This window comes from Chanos chanos, chromosome 15, assembly GCF_902362185.1.
Source record: "Chanos chanos chromosome 15, fChaCha1.1, whole genome shotgun sequence".
Classification (NCBI taxonomy): Eukaryota; Metazoa; Chordata; class Actinopteri; order Gonorynchiformes; family Chanidae; genus Chanos; species Chanos chanos.
The window spans coordinates 8,507,586-8,533,994 of record NC_044509.1 but is presented as its reverse complement, the minus strand read 5'-3'; the positions used below and the strand labels follow the sequence as shown (position 1 = coordinate 8,533,994).

Genomic DNA, 26,409 nt, shown 5'->3' with positions numbered 1-26,409 from the left:
TCACTACACTACCTCTGAATATATTCAAGAAAAATGACATGAGAGCTTGTTGCAAAAAAAACCCCAGTCATCTGTGTCTACAGGAGAGATACATTAGCAGCTTTTACATGACTGAGCCACCAGGCCTAATTAAATCAGAAGTAAGCATAACCCAGGTGCTTCTCCGTAGCTGATCAACAGTTGTTGCTGGTCAGCAGTCACAGATGTTTCCCTGTTGCTGGTATGTCAATGACACCCTGAGGGCAACATGCAACGATATCATCAAACTACAGTGTTGACCATATTGCTCATAATGCTCATCATTTGACAGAATGCTGTAGCTCATTTTCCTCTCTCAGAATCACATCTTTCTCGATTCATAGCTTTCAGATGAAAACCGATCCATCAATGCAGGTGCTGAATGTGTTAACGAAAGTGCCTGCTATTGCATGTTTTTTTTTTTTTTTTTCCCCTCTCTTTTTTCCTTTTACCCGATGTCAGCAGGGCTTGAAGGGCTTTTCCTTAACAAACACCCTCGGGGCTAGGGACTCTGCTGCAGAGATGACTCAGACACTCTGCATTTAAAATCATCAGCTGGAACTTTAAATATAATGCTAAACAGTACCTCATAAAGTCACAGCAGGAGGAAACTGTGGAATCCCTCCAAATTTCTCTGTCACTCCCATCGACTGAGTTTGTTACAGTACAGCCTGTCAAAAAAAATCTTCAAATGAGGATCAGCTGCACCATGCACATACGGTGCATATTACAGATGGTGATAAGAACACATAGAAGAAATTTAAGTATTAAGTTACAAAAAAAAAAAAAAAAACAGTACACTGATAGGGATATGCTGTTTTGTGTATGTTCTAAATTGCAGTCTTAGTTTAAAAAAAAAAAAAAAGTTTTATTTATTGCTCTTTAAAGCACATAAAAACAGATGGACACAAATCCGCCAGGTTTAGGCCCTTGAATGTAATGCGTCAGTATAAGTTGACTCGAGTTTATGTCATCAGTTTCAAACTGCCACATTAACTTACTGCGGTCCATGCTGACTGATGCACAGCGAATGTGCCTTGGGCATTCACACCCAAATGACCTGATGTGTTTGAAGTCAAAGCACTGACATGATGATGATGATGGTGATGAAAGAAGAGGAGAAGAAGACGATGAAGAAGAAGAAGAAAAGAAGAAGAAGAGAAGAAGAGGAAAGGGAAGAGGATATTATCTTATTTTTTGTGAAGTGACTGCTTTTTAGCCTGTCATACTGTGGTTAGCAGAGAGTGATCATTTTGTAGTGAGAAAGCTGCATTTGTTGAACTGCTACATGTAACTGGCATCAGCAGTGCACTGCAGCTTATTTGTCGAGGAACAGGCCAAAGTTTAAAGCTTTAGAGACCTAATGGGACCTCAGGTATGCCGTAAACCATGTTCACATCATTAAACAACAGGAATTGCAAAACAGGAGAGGCTGAAGGGTCTTGTTTTAGAAAACTGTTTTTAATTTACTGCTTCACATCGAGTGATGAACATTAAATCCTTTAATAATGAACAGAGACCTCACTGGGGACAGCAAATATTGACCGTAAAAAAAATATTTACAGAACTTTTCGTGCATACAAACATTTACGCAATAAGCATGCTTGTTTGTTGAAAACATTGTGTGACTGCACAGTTTTGCAATTGCACAATATTTGTCAGTGTCCTTATAAGAATATTATAAGGAGGAGCTTTTCGTTCGTCTCCATGAAGTCCCGTTTTTTTTTTTTTTTTTCCTTGAGGTGCTGAAATGCAGCCAGGCTTATTTGAGCCAGCAGCCCCTCCCCCCGCTGCTCTGCACCGACACATCGCGCATAGCACTGAAGGGAGTGCAGAGAAGGGGTGAAATGGAATGGGCGGGAGGGGAACAGTGCCGACAGAGAGAGAGAGAGAGAGAGCGAAAGAGCGAGAGAGAGAGAGAGAGAGCGAGCGAGAGAGAGAGAGCGCGCGACTGCGAGATATGCAGTACCAGTGGCAAGGAAACACACCCGTCAGCGGCGCGCATAAGAAAAAAAAGGCAGAGCGGACAAAGGAAACATGGATACACCTGTGAATTATCTGTTCACAGTTACAATGCTATTGCTTGCCTGGTCACTTTGCACATAGATGGAAGATCAATTATCCCACTTTAATGCTGTGGTGGGAGGTGAGATACTGCGAGATAAAAAAGGCGGAAAACTGTTTTTAATCCGTCTGCGGATCCTATGATCTTGCGATGGCTGTTGCAGGGATATGTAACTGCAGAGAACAAAATGTGCCTCTTTCTCTTTTGGTATTTTTGTTATTTTGTGGCCTTGCATTTGGACAAATACGCTTTTCTATCCCGGAAGAACTGGAAACTGGGGCAATCGTAGGGGACCTTGTACAGAATTTGGGTTTGGATATTCGAAAGCTCTCCACCCGAAGAATTAAAGTAACCTCTAGCAATGGGAAACGGTACGTGGATGTCAACCCCAAGAATGGAAAATTATTTGTCAATGAGAGAATCGACCGTGAGAGCTTGTGTGATGTCAGTAGCACCTGCCTTTTGAATTTTGAGGTGCTCGTTGAAAATCCCTTAGAAGTGCACAACGTCGAGGTGGAGATAACGGACGCGAATGACAATACCCCGCAGTTCCCCAGAGACGAATATCAGTTGGAAATTACAGAATCGGCTTTGCCGGGGTCTCGTTTCCCTATCGAACACGCACAGGATCCAGACTTGGGGTCTAACTCTGTTCGACTGTATCGACTTAGCCCGAACGAACATTTTGCGCTTGACTCCAACAAACCCTCTTTAAATACCAAGCACGTCGAGCTCGTGCTAAAGAAGCCACTGGATCGCGAACAGACGCCTTATCATCAGTTAATCCTGACAGCGGCAGACGGCGGTACACCAGCATTGACAGGTACCACTAAAATTAATGTGCGCGTCCTGGATTCCAATGACAATGTTCCCATGTTTGACAGCTCTGTGTACAAAGTTAAATTACTGGAAAATTCACCAAAAGACACACTGGTCATTAAGCTTAATGCCACTGATCTGGATGAGGGCACAAATGGAGAAGTGTTTTATTCCTTCAGCAGCTACACCCCTGAGAGGGTCAGACAAATGTTCAGCATGGATACCAACACTGGTGAGATCAGGGTCAGAAACAACGTGGACTATGAAGATACCAACTCTTATGAAATGTACATCCAGGCTATGGACAAAGGCCCAGCTGCTGTCGCTGCGCATTGTAAAGTGGTGGTGGAGGTAGTAGATGTGAACGACAATGTTCCTGAGATTGTCCTCTCTTCCCTGTCTAGTCCTGTGCGAGAGGATGCCCGTGCCGACACTGTGGTAGCCCTTATCAGCGTTACAGACCGAGATTCTGGTCCAAACAAGCAGGTGAGCCTGGAGATCCCTCCTGGTCTACCCTTCAAAATCAAGTCCTTTAGAAACTATTACACATTAGTTACCTCTGCCTTTTTGGATCGTGAGACCACAGCAGCGTACAATGTCACACTCAGCGCCACAGATGGCGGAACGCCGCCCCTCTCCTCCCAGAAAACCATCCAGATCGATGTGGCTGATGTCAACGACAACCCCCCACGTTTTGAGCAGACATCTTACACGGTTTACGTGATGGAGAACAATGCTCCTGGAGCATCGCTCTGCACAGTCAAGGCCCACGATTCAGATGTCAACGAAAACGCTCGCATCACCTACACCGTCCTGAATGACAACAACCACGGAATCCCCGTCACCTCCTACGTGTCGGTCAAAGCTGACACAGGTGTGGCCTACGCTCTCCGCTCCTTTGACTTTGAGTCCCTTCGGGAGTTTCATTTCCAGGTCAAAGCTCAGGACGGGGGCATACCGCCTCTTAACCGGGTGGCCACGGTGTATATCTACGTGATGGATCAGAATGACCACGCGCCAGAGATTGTAAACCCTCCGGCCAACGGCACACGCTCCACGGAGACGGTGTTAAAAAACGCAGAGCCAGGGACTTTGATTACTAAGGTAGCGGCATATGATGCAGACGCAGGGCAGAACGCCTGGCTTGTATATGTCTTCGATCAGGCCACTGACCTGGATCTGTTTAAGGTTCACGAGCACACAGGTGAGGTCCGGACGACGCGCAGGGTTCTAGAGGACAATTCTACCTCCTTTAGTTTAATCGTGCTTGTTAAGGACCATGGACAGCCCCCGATGTCTTCTACTGCTACCATCAACGTGGCAGTTATGGAAGTGCCACCCAAAGTGACACCTGACCCCAAGAAGATCATTCGACCACACAGCACTCTGCTCTTCTCTAATGTTACATTGTATCTGATTGTGGCTTTGACTGCCACAACCTTTGTGTTCCTGGTGACAGTTGTGGTGTTGGCCATCGTGCGATGTCATGCCTACTGCACCCAGCCTGGCTCCTGTTCTCCATGTTGCGTGTCACAGAAGACCCCCCCAGAAAGTGGCTCAGGGGGTGGGGGAGGTGGTGGTGGTGGTGGAGGGTCGCAACCTAATAACAACGTGGTTCTACGCCGTGACCTCAAGGTTGAGCCTCATTACATCGAGGTGCGGGGCAACGGCTCTCTGACCAAAACGTACTGCTACAAGACCTGTCTGACCGCCACATCTGGTAGCGACACCTTCATGTTCTACAACACAGGCCGGCCCATCAGCGGAACCTGGGGCTCTGAACGCTTCTTCACAGGTGGGAGCGGCTTCGTACGGAGACTCAGCATGCCGGATGCAGCCCTCCAGGTGTGTCCCACCTCAGTGTCTGTCTGTCAGCCACATCAATTATTTCCATCTGGAGAAAGTATTGGCAGTTGTTTTTGTTTTTTTCGGTTTTTTTTGTGGTACCTATTGTGTGTTTGAAAAGCCTTTGTCTTGGTTACCAGACCATAATACAGGTATATTTTCCAGTTAGTTTATTGCATGTTAGAAAATAATACCATAGCATTTATGTGTGATAACCGTCATAGCACAAGTTCAGACAGAGCCTTGTGTGGGTGTTTGACCTTGTTCTTTCCCAGTTCCTCTGTGTCGTTCTTTTACACTGCTTTTCTGCACTCAGTACAAATTAATGTCAAACGCTGAGACTTTATGGAGCCCTGCCTCATTTCTGATGATACAGGGATTTGCTTCTTCATTTGAGGCTGTCATCAAATTTCTCCACTGTGCAGATCTCGTTGCCTGTCCCACTGGCACGCAGGTCCTGTCTAGGTGTATTTCAGTCCGTAACGTCTCCACGGTCCTCTATATTTGTCTCTCTCTGTGTCAGTGATTCTGTAAATTTTGCATTGGATGCCGCCCTGTTTTTGTCAGTTTTGTAATTCTTTTTCCTCATTTTCATGTTCCATGATATTTCTTCAACCTGTTCTCATATCTTCATAAATTAAGCTTAAGAGTTAATAGGAGACAGTCATTGAGTATTTGCCTCTACATGTGTATGTGTTTGTCTGTTTACACTTTAACCTCTGGTACTTATCAGTTCTCTGGTAGCCTTCAGTAGCAGAGCTGTACTAGGGTTGACCTCATTTACTAAAATGGAGGCTTAAGTAGATGAAGAACCTTCCTGGACAAAGGGAACTGTAGAGCTCAACACGATGGAATTTTTGTAATGTGTTTAGTTTTAGAACAATTTTTTTTTTAAATCTGAATGCCTGTGTGCAGCACTTGCCATGTGTTAACAAGCAGAGAAATGGGATGCTTCTTTTGGTTGCCTTAAAGGCATTACGATGTCTGTTGGCATGTCTGCCCTTAATTTGGACCAGAGGGAAGAGAGCTAGGGGGTCAGTTTGTATAGGGTGTGGTCTTGTCATCGTCAGTATGTGTCAACAGTGATGAGTTGTAAGCAAGAGGAGGCACTGAGCAGCCTCAAGGCTTTTCAGCTGTCATTGACACACAATCGGTCTGCAATGCCGGAGCAATAGGAACAGAAGCCGTCTGTCTGAGATAAGCATGTCTGCAATGAAATTAACCTTCAGCCTCTGTTTCCCAGCCCTGCAAATTAGATTCTCTGGGACTGTCTCTCTGTGTTCACGTCCACCCCTTGTGAATTCACCTGATTAAAGAGCATTATTTACCCAATTTATCTGGGGCACTCACTAATACCTAATCCTATCACGTGCTCCCCAACCCAGTTATTACTAGGACAAATTAAAAAAAAGATGGACTCGTTGTGGGTCCCTCTCAGCTTCTCCCTGTTGCTGTTGCTTTCCCTTGTTGTCATTACCAGTAGTTCAAATAATCTCTATGTTTTGCTTGATGCTTTACTTTGCTAACATATGTTTCATGTGACTTTGATGCTCTCTCTCTCTCTCTCTCTCTCTCTCTGTTCTATCTATAGACAGTGAGCCTAATATTGTTCATTATCCTAATTACTTTTTAACAAAGAGGGATGATATGACCATCTGATGTCCTTGTTGAATAAGACCTCTGGAAAGGACTTGTGTGTCGGATTTCCGAGTGAATCATTGTCTTGTTTCCAGAACTTGAATTGATTTTTGTTTGCTGCGGTTGTGATGGTGGAGGATGGTTTTGTATCAGTTTCCCAAGATCAGATGTTCTCCTTGTATGATGCTTTCCTTATGATTTCATTAATGATGCTTACCACTAAGTCTAATGTCTGTTAAAATATTATCCCCTCATTTTTGTGGATTATTTAGGGTTTTAATTCTTCCACATTGGTCCTATATGTTTAGGTCGCTGGTATATATGATTAGGATGTCTGTGAACACTTTCAAACAGTGAGGTCACCTAATATCCTGATATTCTGACAATATTGGATGGATGTTGTGAAAATGGTGGCTCTTGCTGATTTGATTACCCAGAAAGCCCATCTGCTGGGTGACTGATGTGGCAGTAATTCTTTAAGGCTGCCTCCAGCTCCTCCATGAACTCAGAAGGTCTCCATAGCTCAAATCAACTACAGCAGATTTACATCATTAATACACACACACACACACACACACACACACACACCTCAGAGCTCTGGCCCTCAGTGGCTTTGGTCTGTGTCTCTCTGGCAGCACAGCTCATATTAGAATTCAGGGCAGAGACTTGCAGAGAGTACCATGATTTATTAATGAGGCTCTATCTAACCTCCTCTCTCTCCCCCTCTCTCTGCCCCCCCCTCTCACACACACATACTCTCTCTCTCTCTCTCTCTCTCTCTTTCTCTCTCTCTCTCTCTCTCTCTCACTCATTCGCTTGCTTGCTCTCTCTATCATTCTCACCAGCCCAAGGGTCCAAATGCTGACTGGCGATACTCTGCTTCTTTGAGGGCAGGGGTGCAGAGGTAAGCACTTTCTCTCTCCTAAAACTGTTTTAAACTTCACATCATTAGTGTAGATTACACTGGGTTTGAAATATAACATTTTTGTGTATCATATTAAATTATTCTTCACAGCTGCTTGTCTTGTCCTTTTTATGGTCTTAGATGCTTATAGCTAACGGTCCTTTTTCACATATGGACATCTGTTTCATAATATTTTTACCATTTATTCTTCAGAAATGATTCTGTATTTTGCTCTTTATTATGACGTAGAGATGTGTTGCACAGAACCACCTTTGCACATTACACACACACACTCACACACACACACACACACACACACACACACACACACACACACACACACACACACACACACAAATACAGTGGACTAAATCTAGCAAATAATCAGAGCTAAATTAAAATGTCTAAATTAAGTCTAAAAGTAATGTTTTCTTTTTTTCCCCTCATGATATTCCCATTTCCACCCATATGTGCAAAGCGCAATGTACTGAGATTTCCAAAGGTAGTCATGCTGTAGTTTAATTTTTAAAAGCGAAAATATGTTACTTCTTTTTGTTGACTTTTCTAAAAAAGTATTAAAAAAAAAGACCCACTCGGTTATGCAGTCCTAGAGAGAACATGTTTGTCTTGAAAATGATGATGAGATTGAGCTTTTGACAAATTGGGGAACTGGCTACGGCTCCGGGGATAAGAGCAGCGGATGGAATTACCACCAGTCACTCCTTAACATCTATGTGACCCCTCGTTCTGTTCTCTCTGGGCCAGCTGTGCTCTTTCTGTCTTCATCAACATTGCCTCCCCTCCAAACACACACACACACACACAGACACACACACATGCGCCAAAAAGAGGGGTTATGTGGCAGAAAACGGCCCCCCTCCGGCAGCCTGGCTCTCTGTAGTATGACCCAGTGGATATAGGTCATCAGCATTCTGAGTGCAAGTCCCCACAGATACACAGTCCTTCAGCACAGACTATGAAGGACAAGTGAGCTGATGAACTGACTCTGAGCTCTCACATTGTCGATGTGCATTCACACACACACACACTCTCTCTCTCTCTCTCTCTCTCTCTCTCTCGCTCTCTCTCTCACTTTCATGTGTGAGTAACCCATGTTCTCATGAATGTGATTATTCTCTTATTATATTTATGCACATTCAAATTCAGACAGGGTATTCAAAAATAGTTTCTCTTGATTCAAAATAAGATGTTTAAAAAATCTCACAGTCTGAAAATAAGGTCCCTCTTACATGCTGTATTTGTTTTACCATGAACCAGGGTGCATTCTACAACAGTCTATGAATGAATTTTTAATTACCTCACGCTCCCTCTCTCTCTTCCCCTCACAGACACAAAAACACACACATGAAGTGAAAACACACCCTGTGTCAAAAGAACAGAGGATTCTCTACTTATTGTGCTAGAGTGGTAAACATTGTACTTATCATTAGTGATAGCGCAGAGTGCAGGGTTAGAGGATATCAAAGTGGCAAAATTTTCCATGAAAACCATTATTTACCACTTAACGGGAGACAGTCCATCAATTATGATCTTAAAACACGAATACGTGGATTCACTGAAAAAGTGAATAATGGGAAAGCATGTCGATACAGTAAATTAGTGAATGTGGGTTTTTTTTCTTTTTTTTTTTTAGTGGAGGCTAATGGGGTTTATCACCGTCCTTTGATTCATATTTCCATTAATAATTAATTTTCATTATCCATGACCCTCTGTTGCAAGGGTTAAGACAGTTGCCCACTTATTCCCCTATCCCAGCACGCACACACACACACACACACACACACACACACACACAGACACACACACTGCTCACCACTCTCCACTGAAACGAATCCAAAAATCTCTTGCCTCTGTAGTCTAGCAGGCTTTTACTGGCTGCTCTGGGGATTACCTGCTCTGCTCCACACGTCTGATTGGATGAGTCTGAGTTTCCCTGTGTGTACCTCAGGAACACACTCTGATTTACTCTGCTGCAGAAACACAAGTTACTTTTCAGTTCTAACAGTATTACAGAGATCTATCAAACTGACTCTCTCTCTCTCTCTCTCTCTCTCTCTCTCTCTCTCTCTCTCTCTCTCTCTCTCTCTCTCAAACACACACACACACGCACACACACACACACACAGAGTTGTCCTCAGAGTTGATTTAGAGGTGTTGCTTTAGAGCTTTGGAGAGGTGGACACACCCTGTGCTGCATTGCAGATGTCCTACAATACTGTGTTCTGCTCAGAGCTCCACATGCTGTACATTCATAATGGATATATGGGAAAACAATGGTGAATTGCAGTCAGTGAATTCATGGAGGCTGTCTGTTTGATAGTGGTTGCTATAGTGATAAGGATTATACTAGTTTTAGAACTGAAGGTTATTGCTGTAGATCATGTGACTTTAAAAAAAAAATGCTATTTATTTGCTGTTTTTGTTACTTTTTAAACTGAAATGAAAAAAAACATGTATGCAGCAAAAGAAAGCATAAAGTAGTAACTTGCTGTGTAGTACCGGAAGAAATAGGGGAGGTGGGAACAGAGAGGGAGAGAGAGAGAGGGAGGGACAAAGAGAGAAAGACAGGGAGAGGGAGGGAGGGACAAAAAGAGAGAGACAGAGAAAGAGAGATAGAGAGCATTGTGATATCGCGCAATGTAAATACTTTCCATGTAGAAAAAGGAGCAGAATGTGATCTTTTCCACATTTGGCTCCGACTCCTCAGTTTATCTTTGTTTCACCCGCCTCCTGTAATCAATTACATTCAGTGAATTGATGGAGGCTTTGTGTTCGCTAGTGTTTGATATAGAGATATACTTATCACACTTGTTTTAGAACTAAAGGTTATTGCTGTAGATTGTGTGATTTAATGGTGTTTATTTATTGTTCTTGTTATCTTTTTCAAACGGAAATTGAAAACATGTTAATAACTTACTATGTCGTACTGGAAGAAAGAAGGGAGGCTGGAGCAGAGAGAGAGAGAGAGAGAGAGAAACAAACAGAGATATTATTGCGATGTTGTGCAATGTAAATACTTTCCATGTAGTAATAGGAACAGAATGTGATGTTATCCACATTTGGTTGCAGCTCTTTAATTTCCCGTAGTTTCACCATCTTCCTATTAATCTCCCTTTCCTGTCCCCCTTTCTCTGTGTCTGTTAGATGTTTTCTCTGTCATTGTGCTTCTCAGTCAACACATCTGATAGGAGTTGAAGCGCTAAAAAAAACGACGGTATTGTCCCAGGGCAAGTTCCAGTGTCAGCTCAGAGATTGCAGGGACACATCAGACTCCAGACTTTCCAACATACACCTTGACATGTCCAAGTGCACACACAAACACACAAACACATGCATACATAGACACAGACACAGACCCACACACACACACACACACACACGTACGCACACCCACACGGCCAGTTTTATTGTCATTGCTTACTGTCAAAGAATTGTTCAACCCTGTATAGAGATACAAACTTACACATATACAGGTTCTTAATGGTTAGTACAGTTACCCATCACTCCCTTATGCAATATGGTTGATTTTGTGAGTTGTGTGTTTCAGTTCAGTCCAAGTGGAAGAGTCTTCAGTGATGCAGGGGGCCCAGGGAATGCTGGTCCAGAACTGGCCCACTGTCTCCAGTGCTGCAGGTAGGAACCTGAGTCTTTTTTTTGCATGGTCAGTTGAGACCCACTCTCTAGGATACTGCATGTCAACAACACTTCAACATGTTCTGTGAACCACAGGTTAAGATATGGACCTGTCATTTTTTTCTCTCTCTTTTTCTTTGTAGTCTTTTCTCTGTGTTTCTCATAGCTGAACAGGCCTACACAGCTATTACGATTACGTATGATAATCCCCAGACTGTTCTGATCAAACTTATACAATCTGCCCCAAATCCACCCAAACAGCCTGGTTTATAATCATATCTGATTGGAAAGCCGGTTACACTCAGATTTACCAGAAATGGAAACTGATAGAGGCAGTGAGCACACCTGTCTCTGTGGGGTACAAGAAAGCCCGGGGAGATAAGAGCAGGGGGGTGGGAGGGTGGGGGGGGGGTCTCTGTTCTGTCTCTGTTCTGTCTCTATTTTAGGATATTTCCCTTTGAGAATAAGACCCAAAGTGAGAACCTTATCGTTGATCATTGAGAATCCTCACCAGCGTGTCATTGTAAGACCACAGTTGGCTGGAACAGCGTGGGGGTCTGATCCCAAAAAACGGGGATTTGTGTCTGTCTATCAAAAGCTGATCAGAATGAATCATGTAGAGGAGAAGAGTCAGAGATGTGAAACAGAGATGTGAGAGCCTGCATCCTCATATGAAAAGTATCTTATGGACTTTCAGTACGTAGCCTATTCATTATTTCTTTCTTTGCCTGCGTCTATTGATTAAGCGCATTGGTTTTCTTTGTGGCTGCTCGCCTAATTCATTTCAGTCGTCTGACAGCAAAGCACCTGCATCATTTCTTGTTTTTGGCTATTTCTTGGGCCAGAATGGTTCTGTCCAGTTGATTTATTTACAGTCAATGTCGTGTCCTCCGATTGGTTCACTGACAAGGAGTGTCATGCCCTCATCACAAGCTTCAGTGCTTCAGTTTATATGGCCATTTGTTCACAGACGTGTCAAGGTTGATCCACACCCTGTGTCAAATAGACTGATGGAATGAGGGCAAGCCATTAAATCCACTTGAGTCTTGTAACCGTGTTAAATTAATGAAGCCATTTTCAAGGTGGAGAATTTTAGGAGGCCTTTATTAAGTATAGAGACATAGAGAGCAGACAGTTTTCTTCCTAACAGAACAGTTTGGTGGTATGGTTACGTTCTGAGGTTTAGTTATTGAGTCTGGAGGCTGTTTGTGTTTACTGTAAGCATCCCCTCATGTATTAAGTCAAACAGTAAGGGAATTGATCTTCTGTCCCATTAGAGGAATTAGAGGGATGCTGTGGGCCTCCAGGGTGGTGTATGATGGAGGCGTCGACAGTCTTGGCATTGCTTGACTACAGCGACAGAGGAGAGAAAGACACAGAGAGACTAAGAAAGAGACCCATTGATTTTCTTTTACCTGGTTGCAGAGGATTTTGGAGCGGATGGTGCATTACCACTCTGTGCTTGGACAGAATTCAATACATTCATACACCAGTATCTCTTTCCTATAGAGGACACAATGAGAGTTACAGAGCTAGAACTGACCGACTGCAGAAACACATTGTCTGTATAAGCTTTGTGTACTTTAGATGGAATATAATATTAATGCTATAGACACAAACACTGATCAGAAAAGAGGAAATACAAGGACAAAGAGGGAAGGGAACAATGGAGCAATAGAGAAATCAAACTGAAATGACTGAGAGAGGGGAAAAAAAAGTGTAGCATACTGGCAGTCATTTCAGGGGCAGGAGATTCAGAAAGAGGAACATGTGGGATGGAGTGAGTGAGAAAAAGAGGATGTGGGGGGTTGGAGAAGCACAGAGGTTCGCGATTGGCAGGCCCCTGCGGTGGTCCTGTTGCTAGGGAACACTGTGTGACTTGTTGCTAAGCAACAGCGCTGAACTCTGAGAGATTGCTGCTGCAGAAGCAACAGCACCATCCTCCATTAGCAGGGTGTGGGCGAGCAGAAATGGGGGAGGCAGTTTCTATGGTAACCATTCATGCACAGAATGGAAGAGTGAGCAAGGTAGATACAGAGTGAGAATGAGAAACAAAGGTAGATATGAAAAGATGGTCAGGGGGCTAAATGAAATATATAGAGCTAGGTCAATGTGACCTTCGTGTAGTTTGCCCATAAGTGTGCACTGGCACATGCGTGCACACACACACACACACGCACGTGCACACACACACACACACACATACAAAAATGCACAGACGTGAGACATAGGTGTGTTTCACTAAGTGGTCCCATGCAGTACTGTTAAACAGATTCAGTCCATGTGTGTAGGTCATACAACTGCAGATGTATTAATGGAAAGATGGTTGGAGAATATAGGACATGTGCTGCTAAAATGAGACTAGAATCACTTACAGAAAAAAAAAGGAAACATCTTAGACATCTGGGTGTCATGGTAACCTCCTTACTGGGAGTAGTGGAAACTGTATTGTAAGCAGCTCTTTTTGTAGAGAGTGTGAGAATCTAGTGATACATGTGTGAGTTTTTCTCGACCTAAATAAAATACAGGGTCTCTGTACCTTTACAGAACAACCAGCAGACTATTAACAGTTACATAAATGTCTTATACCTTACTCTCAGGAGAGACTGAAGAACATATTCACATCAAATTCCGGAAGAACAGAGTGAGAGAGAGACAGAGAGAGAGAGAGAGAGAGAGAGAGAGCATGAAAGAAAAATGAAACAAAAGAAAGACAGTGGGGAAAATAGAACATGAAACAAAGTCAAACAGGGAGAAATATCAACATGAAACAAAGTCAAACAGGGAGACATATCAACATGAAACAAAGTCAAACAGGGAGACATATCAAGATCGGTTGTCATAAAGGTAAAGCTCTTGAGCAGAGCGGAGTGTTTAGTAGAGTTTAGGAGACAGATGTACATTGTTGGGCTATAGTGATTGATGTTATTCATCCAAAAGGATTTTGATGGATTTTTGACTCTGGTGTTCCTTTTTTATGCTATTGTTGTACACTGATGTAGCCTGACTCTTTGATTGACCAGTGTGCAATCGGTAATTAGGACAAACCGAGGGAGGAAAGAAAACCAAAACAAAGTCATCACAAATCTCTTTAAATAATTTTAAATAAGATGTCATCACTCCATATTTCTATCTCTAACATAAACTCACTCCTGTCCCGGCAGCACACAAATGCACAAAGGCACGCAAGCACACAGACACACAGACACACACACACACACACACACACACACACACAGACACACACACACACGCACGCACTCACTCACACACACACATTATGATAATCAGTGCAGGCCAGGGGAAATGAAGTGAGGAGTGACTAAATCCTTAGCACATGAGTCTTCTCTGCACCACTCTCTCACCAGGGACAGTTTTCATTTGGCCTTACTCGGGATAAACGGTAAGACTCTATACTTTCATATCTGACCTTTTCAGCCAAATTAGATCCGTCAAGCCCGAGGGAGTGTGCAGAGTGCTTGAGCGTGTTTGTGTGTGTGTATGTGTGTCTGTGTGTTTGTGTGTCTATTCCAATAAAAGCCCTCTCACTGACTGCCATCTGTTAATACACTGTGGCTGTCATGTGAAATACGAGAGGTGGTGAAAATATATGTAGTAAGAGTTGTAATGTGTTACATGATGTAAGGCTATAGGTGAGTGTACTCTCTTTCTCTCTCTCTGACACACAAACACACACAGACACACACACACACACACACACACACACAAACACACACACACATGCACACACACGCACACACACACACACGCACACACACACACACACACACACATGCAGACCTGTGCTGATACATTTTTGGGGTTTTGGCATAATCCCAACCAGACTATACCAGTATAATCTCGGATAGACCATGCACAAATAAAAATAAGCACTGCAGCACTTTCAGAATTAACCTACAGACAAAAAATAGACAGAATGTCTTTTGAGAGCTAGAGTTTGATTTAGAGTAAATAAAATGCGGTTCAGAAAGTAGGTCAGAGAATGGAGAAACTGGTGTTGAGAGGATAGCTGAACCTCACTAACACACACACACCCACACACACATCCACCCACCTGCACGCGCACCCGCACACACACACACACACACACACACACAAACAACAACAACAAAAAAAAAACAAGCATTTTGAAAATGTACTTTCTGTACTCTCCGCAGTAATGCATGCCCTGTTGAGGGTTTGTGTACCCTGCCGATGAGATTAGCATAATCTTCAGACTAACTCGACTTGTTGTTTCCTAGCTTTCTAAAACCTTACAAGCCCTGGGCTTTTAAAAGTCAGGTTTTTCCCTGATGCGACCTTACTTGTTCCCGTCTTCTCCTCTGTTTGATAAGTGCCCGCTTCCAGGAGTTTCCCTTCACTGAACATTTCTGATGCGGTGCCTCAGGCTCTCTCGGTGTTCCTTCTTTCATGAACTATGCTGCATTTGCAGACTACAGATGAGAGTGACTGTAAGACTTGCATGCAGGTAAATTTAATAATTGATTTGCCTCCCTTCCCACATTCTCTTTTTCTCTCACTCTCAGATGGGGAAGGAGGAGGTGAACTGTCTCCTCCTGTTGGGGCTGGCATCAATAGTAACAGCTGGAGTTTCCGCTACGGGCCTGGGCCAGGCTACGGCCCCCCTCAAGCCCTGAAACCGGGCGAAATCCCCCCCGAAGCGTTCATCATCCCGGGCTCCCCCGCCATCATCTCCATCCGCCAGGAGCCAGGCGTAGCGGATGACAAAGGCGAGTTCATTACTTTCGGCAAGAAAGAGGAGTCTAAGAAGAAGAAAAAGAAGAAGAAGGAGAAAAAGGACAAGAAAGAGAAAGAAAAAGAAGATGGAGAGGACTAGAAGAGGATGGTCTTAAAACAGCTAAAGACTAAAGTTCAAAAGGCAGTGGAAGAGAATAAATGCCAAATAAGAGGAAACTATAAAAGGGGGGCTTTTTAGGGACTGATTACTGCATGGTAAGGTTTATTAGAGTACCTTGCCTTGTCTTGATCAAAGGAAGCACTACACCCCGAAAACAAAAATCCCACACAAATGAGGCACATACCTGTTGACTACCTTGGCTTCCAGATTTGACTCAAATTAACCCCTGTAAATATTATCCACCTTTGAGAGTGAGGACACCTCAAGCCATATACAGTACTCTCTCTCTCTCTCTAGCAGTCTGGCAAAGATTAACCACATTCCAAATAGGACTGATGAGGTCCAGTCTGCAATACACTGGTTAAACTCCAACTGAACCATGACTACGTAAGCATTTTTGTTTGCCTGTCCTGTTGAATTAATGTCACTGATACCTCTTTCTTGAAATAAGTGGATTCTCCCTCCATCTTTCAGCCCACAACTTCATGTTTTAAGATACCTTGCCTGACAGGGTCAGGGAAGGAGATTGATTTGGCCACAAGTAACTTCCCAGAAATCCTTTTATGCTCTCTGGGGGGGAAAAGACATAGAAAGAAAGAAAGTTCTGTGAATAAAAAGAGAGAAATCCAGACAAAACTTCATGAACTTCATGGAAAGATGTGCATGGGAGGTTTTTTTCTCTGAGAAAAATCTGTGAAAACATTCAGTGGGAAAAAAAAATAACATGTTTTCAGACAGTGAGGTTGAGTGATAGCAGCAGTGTGCACAGAAGACCAATAGTTGGACCAATCACTGCTGAATACATGGAATACACAAATATAATGTTGCCCCCTGCTGTCCTGGAGGAGCACACCTGGAAATTAAAGAGTAGAGAGACTCTGTATTCTTTGTGTGCTGCAACAGCACAAAGCTATATGAAAAATTCATCTCTCATATACCCAGATATGCATTTTAAAAAGCAGATTTGACAACAGGTGTATACACGCAGACAAATACGCTAATAATCTCTATCCAAAATCTCCAAAGCTCTGAAATCCATGTTGAAAAATTAGGGTGGATATGTACACTCTGTTTTCTGTATATCTATGAACAAAACTTGCCAGAATCCTAAGGGTCAGAGGCCCACTTTCATGAATCTGTAATATAAGGCAGGAATGTTGCTTTGCATCTCATTACAATTCAAGTCTGATCCTTTTGCTTCTGTTACGAATGTTTGGTAGTTGTTCTTTAAGCTCCGCCCTTCTCCTTGCCAGCTCTTTGCATCTTGGTGCTTGTAATATTTCCTCACATACTGACGCTCTCTTTTGTTCTGCCCCCTTCTGGGCAGAATTATCAGAGAGACTCAGTTAAAACAGTCCCTCTGATGGCTTTTTTTTTTTTTTGCCATCCACCAAGACTTGAGGAGCTAAGAGATACAATCTGACAAAACATAGTCATTCCTGTCTCTTGACCTGAGCCTCAGCACTGTTATTGGAGTATTATATTCTTCCCAAGTTCTTCCCAAGGTCAGGGAACGTAAGCACATGAACCATTCCTGCTAACTTTGTTACAGAGTGCTTTCTCACCATCACAAGAGACCCCCCCCCCATATATGGACATTAGAGACCTAGTCTCTGATTGATGGATGAAACTGTAAGGTTCTCAGAGATCAACATCCGGTGCTTTTTGCACAGAGAGGACAGAGAGAAAGATTAATAATAATAAAAAAAAAAAAGCCTACAGTGTGCTTTCTAACAACAAGACTATGGAAGACGGATGCGGCACTTATTTCAGCTTTGTAAAATGTGATGGTAAAAGTTGAAGTGAACGTGAATGAGAAATGTCCATGCAAGTTGTTTAGGTAATTGGACACTTTAGGTGCATTATTATTATTATTATTATTATTATTATTATTATTATTATTATTATTACTATTATTATTATTATTAATATTCTCAGATGGGTTGGGACCTGTACAGTCCCTCTTACTCTTATTTGCCTCCTTTTTTGTGGTTGTGAAACAGACCATTCAGAAGAGGGACCAGAGAGACGTTAGCGCTGCTACACTGTATTCTCACCACACACGTCCACACATGCACATACTCACCCTGCCTTCCTTCAGGTGTGATTCAGTGCTGTCCGAACACTAAGTGGCTGTTTGCATGTTATTTGCAGAAGTACAAGAAACTATATATAAATATATAGAGATATATAGATAGATAGATATGTTTTTCATAATTAATTTTCAACCATTTACGAGAAAGTCTGAGACAGGTGTTGTCTCAACTGATATATGTAGAAAAAAAACATATTTTTCCCCCTCAGACATATACATGTAAACTTACATAATACATATTAATACACAATCCTCTCACAGATGCTCGTACACATAGAGACACACTGACACATAACACACACACACACACACACACACACACACAGACACACACAACATGCACCCTCACATGCACACACACACACACACACACACACAAATACACAGGGATGTTGGCTTTATGCCACTGACAATAACTTTAACCTTCTAGATATATGTAATGCTGTAGTGTTATGCTTTTAAGCTATTTTAATTTTGTATTTTTTTAAAACCCTATGATTTCTGCAGATTATAACATTCAATCCTATGTTTCGTGTAAGGCTTTGAAATCAAGATCAAACAAACAAACACTGTAATGTGAGACTGATTCCCCTACCCCTTTCAAAAACAAGTTAAAGGAAAAAAAAATAAAATAAAGTTGTAAAAAAAGAAAAAAAAAGATTTATGTACTCTGCTTATGTGTAGTGAATGTCTATTCAGTCATTGGGTGCCAAGGTGGCACCATGCTGTACTTTGACAGTGCTAATCTGTTGGATATCCTTTTTGTACACCTGCTCATCAGTGTAATGGTGAAATAGTGTTCTCTTCTTTTTTTATTACTTTATGAAATCCGGTAATGTGTTTTGTTTACAAATCACAAATAAAGTTTTCTTTCATAAATATGGGAACATTGTCTAAGTTGTACACTCTTCGCCTGCATTTCCCCCATGCAAAACACACAGGGACAGACACGTAATTAAATTGCACAGTGATTCCCTGTAGTGGGTTCTCCCTCAAATCCTCTGCAGAGATCAGAGCTTTCCCCATAAGACGCCCGCTCTGAATCAGCGAGTGATTTTTTTTTTGTTTGTTTTTAGCGTGGGATTCGTGAAAGAGGTTCAGGATCATGTCAGTGAGGATGTTGACAGTATGACTTCATTCCGGAAGCTCTGGTCAAACTCTTAAAATGAAATAGGTTTCAACGAGGCTCTGGTAAGAATGGGATGCTGGGAGGCAGTGAGCTTTGGATTCAGTGCAGTGGTACAGACCAGGACACTTGGCATGGAGAGTGGGAAAGCCACGGCTTATGTCTCTGAACAGCATGTCTATTTTGGTTGTCCCCCTCAGGGCCTGCCTGGCTGAATATCAAATAGCGGCGTCTGTGTGTCTTGGAGAAAGTTCATTCATGGACGTACTCAGTGGGACGAGACTAAGGGAATACAGCCGTAGAGCTATGTTTAGACGCTTTTCGTTCGGTGATCATATCACATCTCAAGTTGTGACGACGTCTCAGAATAGATCAGGTTTGAAAATTGAATGAAATGAATCAGATGAAGAAAATGAGATTTGGACATTTTTAAGTTTTTAGGTTTCAGGTTTCAGGTGAAGTGTGTTCAATTACAGCATTCAAACATTTAAATATAGGAATCACATAACCCACAAATAAAAGATGATGTTTGTAGCAAGCAAATAAGAATAAATTGATGGAAAGGGGGATTGACTGATGAAGAATTTCTTGAGTGGGACACATTAAAGATACTGCACATGATGGGTTGGCTGATTGTGCATCTGGAGTTAAAGGGTACTGATGATAAAAGATAAGCAATTTTATAAATTGAGTTGATGAACAATTACTTTCATGTAGAGTAATTTAGGATTCACTGCTTTCACAAACTCGCTTTGTGATATGCTTTTGTGTTATTTATTTGTTTGTGGGTTTTTTAAATTTTTTATTTATTTATTTATTTATCTCTGCATTGTGCAGAGTGAGACTACTGAATTAATTAAAGAGTTTTTTTTTTAACCAGATGATACACTCAGGGCTCGTTATTAATCATATGATAATAAACCAACATTCATTTAGTGACTGAAACTCTGCTAATTTTGATTTTAAATTTGATTAAGTTGCCTGGCAACATCAAGTGGCACATCTATCATAAAGAAGTCTATGGCAAGCAGGTACAACATTTGATCAGTACCTGATTATATTTGATCAAGGAATGAAATCTCAAAATGCTGATGTCTAGTTGGATATGAGGTTTTCCAGCTTTGATTTCAAGTCTCTGACCTTGAATACCAATTGGATTACTAATCTTTGATATCAAATTACAAAAACCTAATACCATGTGTCATATTTGAACATTATGAAATATGAAATTTGAAATGACTTACCTTGATATATTAGTGAGACCACTATGGTTTACACAGCACTAATGTTGCATTGAACAGGATATATACTTAAATAATTTGAACTGATATCTTTGCATACCTTAAATGTAGCCTAAATAGATACAGTGGGTGCAGACTGTTGTCTGTTTCAAGGTAAGCAAATGTGATAAATACATTGGAGATGGCAAAAAACAAACAAACCCTTTATAATCATGTTAAACACTTACCTAGTACCCAATAATTAGCCTCTAGACAGGACAAATTTTGAAAAAAACAACAGTTTTATTTTTCTTCACATCATTCTGTACAGCCATAAGTTCTTTTACTCTTTTCCCTAAGCTTTGAAGTTAACACAGAATGAATGAGTTTTACATATTCTGTGGTCATTGGATATATCATCACCTAATATGTTTTATTTTGACATAAGAAATAACTACATCAGTCAAGACAGCAGAAACATTTGTGGATAAGATATGAGATTATAGACAAAAAAAGTTAAATACATAATTATAGAGATACTTAATGATTGGCTTTACTTGTACAGCTCTTGAATACAAACAATTGTTGACTCACTGAAGCTAAACAGATACCATGGAAAAGGTCATTGGGTTATGTGCATGAAAACAGAGCAGGGACAGAGTTCACATTACATTGCACTCCTGGGTTTCTGGAATCTCGTCTCAGATAATGAGAAGGTTTTGCGAAATGCTTATCAACGTGTTCTACTTACTTAAACTAATGTTTTAAAGGTGTGTTTTTTCTTCCAAATTATTCTGAGACAACAAATGTGAGAAAAAAATAGACTCTCTAGTATTCATGCACTTTCTATACTACCCCCCCCCCCCCCAAAAAAAAGGCATTCTGATTTTTTCACAATTGTGTAATTCTTTTATCATACAGACTCACACTACAGGAGGACAGATAATAAAACACGAAGGTGAGAAAGTTGGCCTCTCCAAAAGGGGAGGGGGGGGGTGAGCCCCAGGAAGGACCCGTTTTCGTTAATTTTCACTCTCCATCTTTGCTTATATCCAACTTGTATATGTGTCCAATGTTCTCCACAAAACTTTGTTCCCACTTTATATGAAGTTGACATGATTCATGTGACCATACGCATACACTACATAGGTAGTTCTTTACTTGTGGCGATTTTGTGATTTATAACTTTTAATGTGATGTGTCCTTTGTTATATGTGAGAGGGTATTTGCCAGATTACTACCATAAACATTTTATAAGGTCTTTGTAGCTATTTCGTCGCCCTACACTGAAATTACAAAAGCCATTTCTTTAGCAGTGATCACATAACAATATTATGTACACTTATTTTTCTGTCAGATCCACAAATAGGACAGAAAACTGAGAGTCGCTGTGATAATATGAAGTGCTATACATTAATTGCAATTATAAACTTGGTAAGAAGCAAAGAATGGATTCCAAAAATTACTTTCAAAAATTAATCTCTTACTCAGGCATACTGAGGCATTATTTTCCCTAACAATCCTGTTCTTGGCACAGATACTTGATATGTCTATACAGGTATGTAGGTATATACCTGCTACCAAATGTTTGTCCCCAGCAGAGGGCATCTCCTTTGCTGCATGAGTTACAATTCAGTTTCATTAGAGTGCAACCCATCATGATATTGTTTCATACGGTGTTGTTCAAATGTGATCCACTACATGCCGGGCTCCACTTGAAAACCACACCTATTAAGGAAAGAATGCAACAAAGCAAAGATCAATAGCTCTTTTACATCAAATGAGAAAATCAGAGGATCATGTTTTCATTATACATTTATTGTGCACCAATGAATGGATATGAAAGACTTTAAAAAAAAGAAAAAAAATATCACCAAATCATTGTCCTCTCCAATTTAGTGCCGCATGCTGCTGTCCATGGTGCTGAAAATCACTCTGCATAGATCTTGTTCACAAGGCTGATTTAGCCTAATTATTATGAGAGGAAGAAGTGACAGAAATAATTGATGACAATGGTACAATGAATAAAAAACTCTTGCAACAAAAACTGCTGCATTAAATGACAAATGATTTTATCAAATTGCCTTTGAGCAGGTCAAAGCACTTGATAACATACCATTTCAATAGTTTTCATCACTTTTTGTTCTGACAAAGATTATTTGTTACTTCCACCCCTATATGAGACAACCTTAAATGACAGTGATAGTTTGCTGTCCGGTTAATGATAAATAATAGAGAACAGTGATGAATTGTAGTCCTTTGATCATGAAATAATCTTTTTTTTCATTAAATTATGAAATCAAAAGACTATTTATTGCTAAAATTTTCAGTTACCAACCAATTTTATTGCTTCTGTCTTTGATTCACAACCATTTTCACTGCCTCCACATTTAACATGTACTTTCACCAAATCTATTTTCATCAGTGTTATATTTTAACCCTTTATAACTTATACACTCCAACACCCCACCTGAACAAGAAGGTCTTGACTGAACGTTTCTGAAATATTTTATTGCATTCTTTACTTCTCATACACACACTATAGGAGTTGAAGAAAACCCCTCATAATATGTTTGCTTAATTCCATAAAATGATTCCATTTTATGGAAGTAATTGAACAATTCTCTTTAAAAATCTTTACAAATGATATAATCACAAAATACATTCAATATTAATGTTAACTATTAACTTCAACGACACCCAACACACATAAATTAGTACACCTCTACACTTGGCTAGTTACAAGTAAAAGTGCCTTATTAGACTTTGGCCTAAAGGCCTAACCGTCTAAAGGCCAAAACTCCCTGCTGCAAAATAAAATCACTGATGGAAAGGTCACATGTGAAAATACACATTTCTGAAAGAAGATAGTTTCATAGCATCTCACATGTGGCTCGATCATCCATGGTGTGCCGTTGCTTCCAAGTATTTCAATTTTGAAAAATCAAAGAATACCTGGGGGGTATTCCAGAAAGTGGGTTTAGTGAAAACTCTGAGTTAGTTAACTCAGAACATGTTGTAAGCCTCATAGAAGAGCCCCATGCCCATGGGTTTGTTTTGCTAGGAGAATGATGCCATAGGGCTCTTCTATTACTAGGTTTACTACTTTGAGTTAACTAACTCATAGTTTTCACTAAACCTGCTTTCTGGAATACCTCCCTGGAGTGAGAAAAATAAAAACAAACAAACAACAACAACAACAACAACAAAAAACAAGCAAACAAAAAAACCCAAACAAACAAAAACAAACGAACAAACAAACAGAAAAAACTCTTTAAGCTGATGCGTCTATGACACGCCCGGGAGTGATGCACGGACTAAACAGCGAAGAGGTACAACCCGAGAACAAAACAACCTCGAGAAGAAACGACCAAAAAAACCCAAAAAATGCTGAACTCATTCACTCTCGCGCTTTTTCCTCCTTTGCCACACCGTGTCGCTCTCCACCATCTGTGGGCCATCACAACGAAGGCACACCCATTTTGTATTTTAGATTTCTGATTAGATACTATAGTGATATGCCTATTCGGCACTGCATACAACTAATCTGTTTTGAAGAAAGGATATGTTCTTGTTTATTTTTGCAAGGATTTTTATTTTCGGAGCACCACTAAACATGACAGTAACATCGTCGATCGCTGCAACTAAATGGCTAATATGCTGTGCGTTATTTTGCTGCAACCTCATGCAGGTCTCAACCACAGAAATACGTTATTCTGTACTCGAGGAAACAAAGACAAAACATGTCATAGGTAGTCTTAGCAAGGACATTGGACTGGATTCTAACCAACTGAGGCCACGCAGAGCACGCTTGGATCACCAGGGAGAGGGGCAATTTTGCGGAATAGATCTTGACACAGGAGATTTCGTTGTCGTGGAGAGAATCGATCGAGAATCACTTTGTGGATCAACGTCTCCTTGTTTCCTACATTTTGAGTTTATTATTGAAAATCCTCTGGAACTTCACAATGTTGTTTTACAGGTCCAAGACATAAACGACAACGACCCTGTCTTCACAAAAGATTCGATAAAGCTCGAAATAAGCGAGTCGACACCGACTGGAACTCGCTTTCAAATAGCCCCTGCACGTGACCTGGATGTCGGTATCAATTCAGTGCAGAACTACTTTCTTGATCAAAATAAATATTTTGAGCTGGATGCAAAATCAAGTAAGAAGAGATATGTTGATATTGTTTTGAAAAATATTCTGGATCGAGAGACAGAGGAAGACCATTCTTTTATATTGACAGCCATCGACGGGGGAAGTCCTCCCAGGTCAGGCTCTGTGGTTATCCAAGTGTTCGTCCTTGATGTTAATGACAATGCACCCATTTTTTCACAATCATTGTACAAGGCTCATTTGTCTGAACATTCAACCCCTGGTACGTCTATTGTCAAAGTCCAAGCGACAGATCAAGATAAAGGAGCAAATGGACAAATTACGTATTATATCAGTCATCTGTCTGATAGCACTAAAGACTTATTCCAAATTGACGAAATCAGTGGTGAAATGAGACTTATTGGACAACTTGACCACGAAAAGGCCAATTCATATGAAGTGGAGATTCAGGCAGAGGATGGAGGGGGCCAGGCTGGACACTGCAAAGTCTTTATCGAAGTATATGACGTAAATGACAACGCACCTATAATCACTGTAAAGTCTCTCACCAATCCGATTCCAGAAAATATTCCGTTTGGCACAGAAGTGGCTGTCATAAATATTAAGGACCAAGACTCTGAAGAAAACGGCAGAGTTAACTGCTTTATATCCAGCAACATACCCTTTAAATTACAGCCATCTATCAAAAACTATTTCACTGTGATTAGTAGCGGTCCCCTTGATCGAGAGCAAGTTTCTGGATATAACGTAACTATAACGGCATCGGATGGGGGGACACCTTCCCTCTCCTCCACAACCATACTGAATTTCCAAGTGTCAGATATAAATGACAATCCACCTGAATTTAAAGAGATATCCTATAAGGCATATGTGAGAGAAAACAACAAACCGGGTTCCTTCGTTTGTTCTGTCTCAGCAAGAGACCCAGACTGGAGACAAAATGGAACAGTATTATACTCTTTGTTGCCTGGTGAGGTTAATGGTTTTCTGGTTTCTTCCCTTTTATCCATCAACGGGGAAACAGGTGTCATCCAAGCTATGAGAGGGTTTGATTATGAGAAGTTTCGAAGCTTCAAAGTCCAAGTTGTAGCCAGAGACAATGGTTCTCCTCCACTTAGCAGTAATGTGACTGTAAGTGTCTTCATAACAGATGAAAATGACAATTCTCCACAGATACTGTATCCCTCTCCAGAGAGAGGCTCTTTCATGACCGAGATGGTCCCCAGATCTGTCATCGCTGGTTCTTTGGTCTCCAAGGTAATCGCTGTAGATGCCGACTCAGGTCAGAACGCGTGGCTTTCTTATTACATCGTAAAGTCCACTGATCCAGGACTTTTCACAATTGGACTCCATAGTGGAGAAATCAGAGTATTGCGGGATATTTCTGAATCCGATCCAATGAGGCAAAATCTTATTGTCTCAGTTAAAGACAACGGACATCCCTCTCTCTCCACCACATGTTCAGTCTATTTGCTTATATCTGACAACTTGGCAGAGATCTCTGAACTAAAAGATATGTCTAACGATGAAAAAAATAAACTTACAACTTATCTGATTATTGCTCTAGCATCTGTTTCTACATTTTTCTTGATTTTTATTATTCTTATAATGGCCGTGAAATTTTGTCAAAGAAGAAAGCCAAATCTCTTTTTTGATGGAGCAGTCACTATTCCTGGAACCTACCTACCGCCTAACTATGCAGAAGTGGATGGTGCGGGAACTCTCCAGAGTTCTTACAATTATGATGCATATCTAACAACGGGTTCACGTACAAGCGACTTCAAGTTCGTCACCTCTTACAATGAAAGCACACTTCCAGCAGTCTCCACACTGAGAAGGACAGACCACTGTCATGTTGATGACTCCCTGCTGGACGCACACAATTCAGAGGAGGTACGCCCCTGAAAATTAAATTATTTATTAGAAATAATATGGAATTATACCAAACGTTTAAAAACTTGAAGAATTGTTATTCACAGAGGTTCAGTTCTAGAGTTATTTGCATATATTGAAATACATAGGAATT

General features: G+C 41.1%; 2 protein-coding genes across 3 annotated transcripts; both read left to right on the top strand.

The window, feature by feature from the left end:
* Positions 1-2,233: 2,233 nt before the first annotated feature.
* LOC115828400 (protocadherin alpha-C2-like) lies at positions 2,234-15,801 on the top strand. 2 transcript variants are annotated; one of them, XM_030792377.1, is made up of 4 exons: positions 2,234-4,747; positions 7,231-7,289; positions 10,858-10,943; positions 15,491-15,801. In XM_030792377.1, the coding sequence occupies exons 1-4, from the start codon at positions 2,234-2,236 to the stop codon at positions 15,799-15,801; spliced, it is 2,970 nt and encodes a 989-aa protein (XP_030648237.1). The 2 variants fall into 2 exon arrangements, with proteins under 2 accessions (XP_030648237.1, XP_030648238.1); XM_030792378.1 differs by having other exon boundaries at positions 2,234-4,762.
* A 3,313-nt stretch (positions 15,802-19,114) lies between these two features.
* On the top strand, positions 19,115-26,288 carry LOC115828217 (protocadherin beta-6-like). The gene is made up of 4 exons (XM_030792174.1): positions 19,115-19,215; positions 20,396-20,437; positions 21,417-21,440; positions 23,852-26,288. Exons 1-4 carry the CDS (start codon positions 19,115-19,117, stop codon positions 26,286-26,288), a joined length of 2,604 nt encoding a protein of 867 aa, XP_030648034.1.
* The last annotated feature ends 121 nt before the right edge of the window (positions 26,289-26,409 follow it).

Bases quoted from the DNA above. Each gene is read 5' to 3' on its own strand.
- LOC115828400 (XM_030792378.1), top strand. From the start codon at position 2,234: ATGGCTGTTGCAGGGATATGTAACTGCAGAGAACAAAATGTGCCTCTT. The intron at 4,763-7,230 runs GTGTCTGTCTGT...CATTCTCACCAG, and splicing joins TCCAGGTGTGTCCCACCTCA to CCCAAGGGTCCAAATGCTGA. The intron at 7,290-10,857 runs GTAAGCACTTTC...TGTGTGTTTCAG, and splicing joins TTGAGGGCAGGGGTGCAGAG to TTCAGTCCAAGTGGAAGAGT.
- LOC115828217 (XM_030792174.1), top strand. From the start codon at position 19,115: ATGGGATGCTGGGAGGCAGTGAGCTTTGGATTCAGTGCAGTGGTACAG. The intron at 20,438-21,416 runs GTAAGCAAATGT...CTACATAGGTAG, and splicing joins AGACTGTTGTCTGTTTCAAG to TTCTTTACTTGTGGCGATTT. The intron at 21,441-23,851 runs ATTTATAACTTT...TATTTTTGCAAG, and splicing joins TTACTTGTGGCGATTTTGTG to GATTTTTATTTTCGGAGCAC.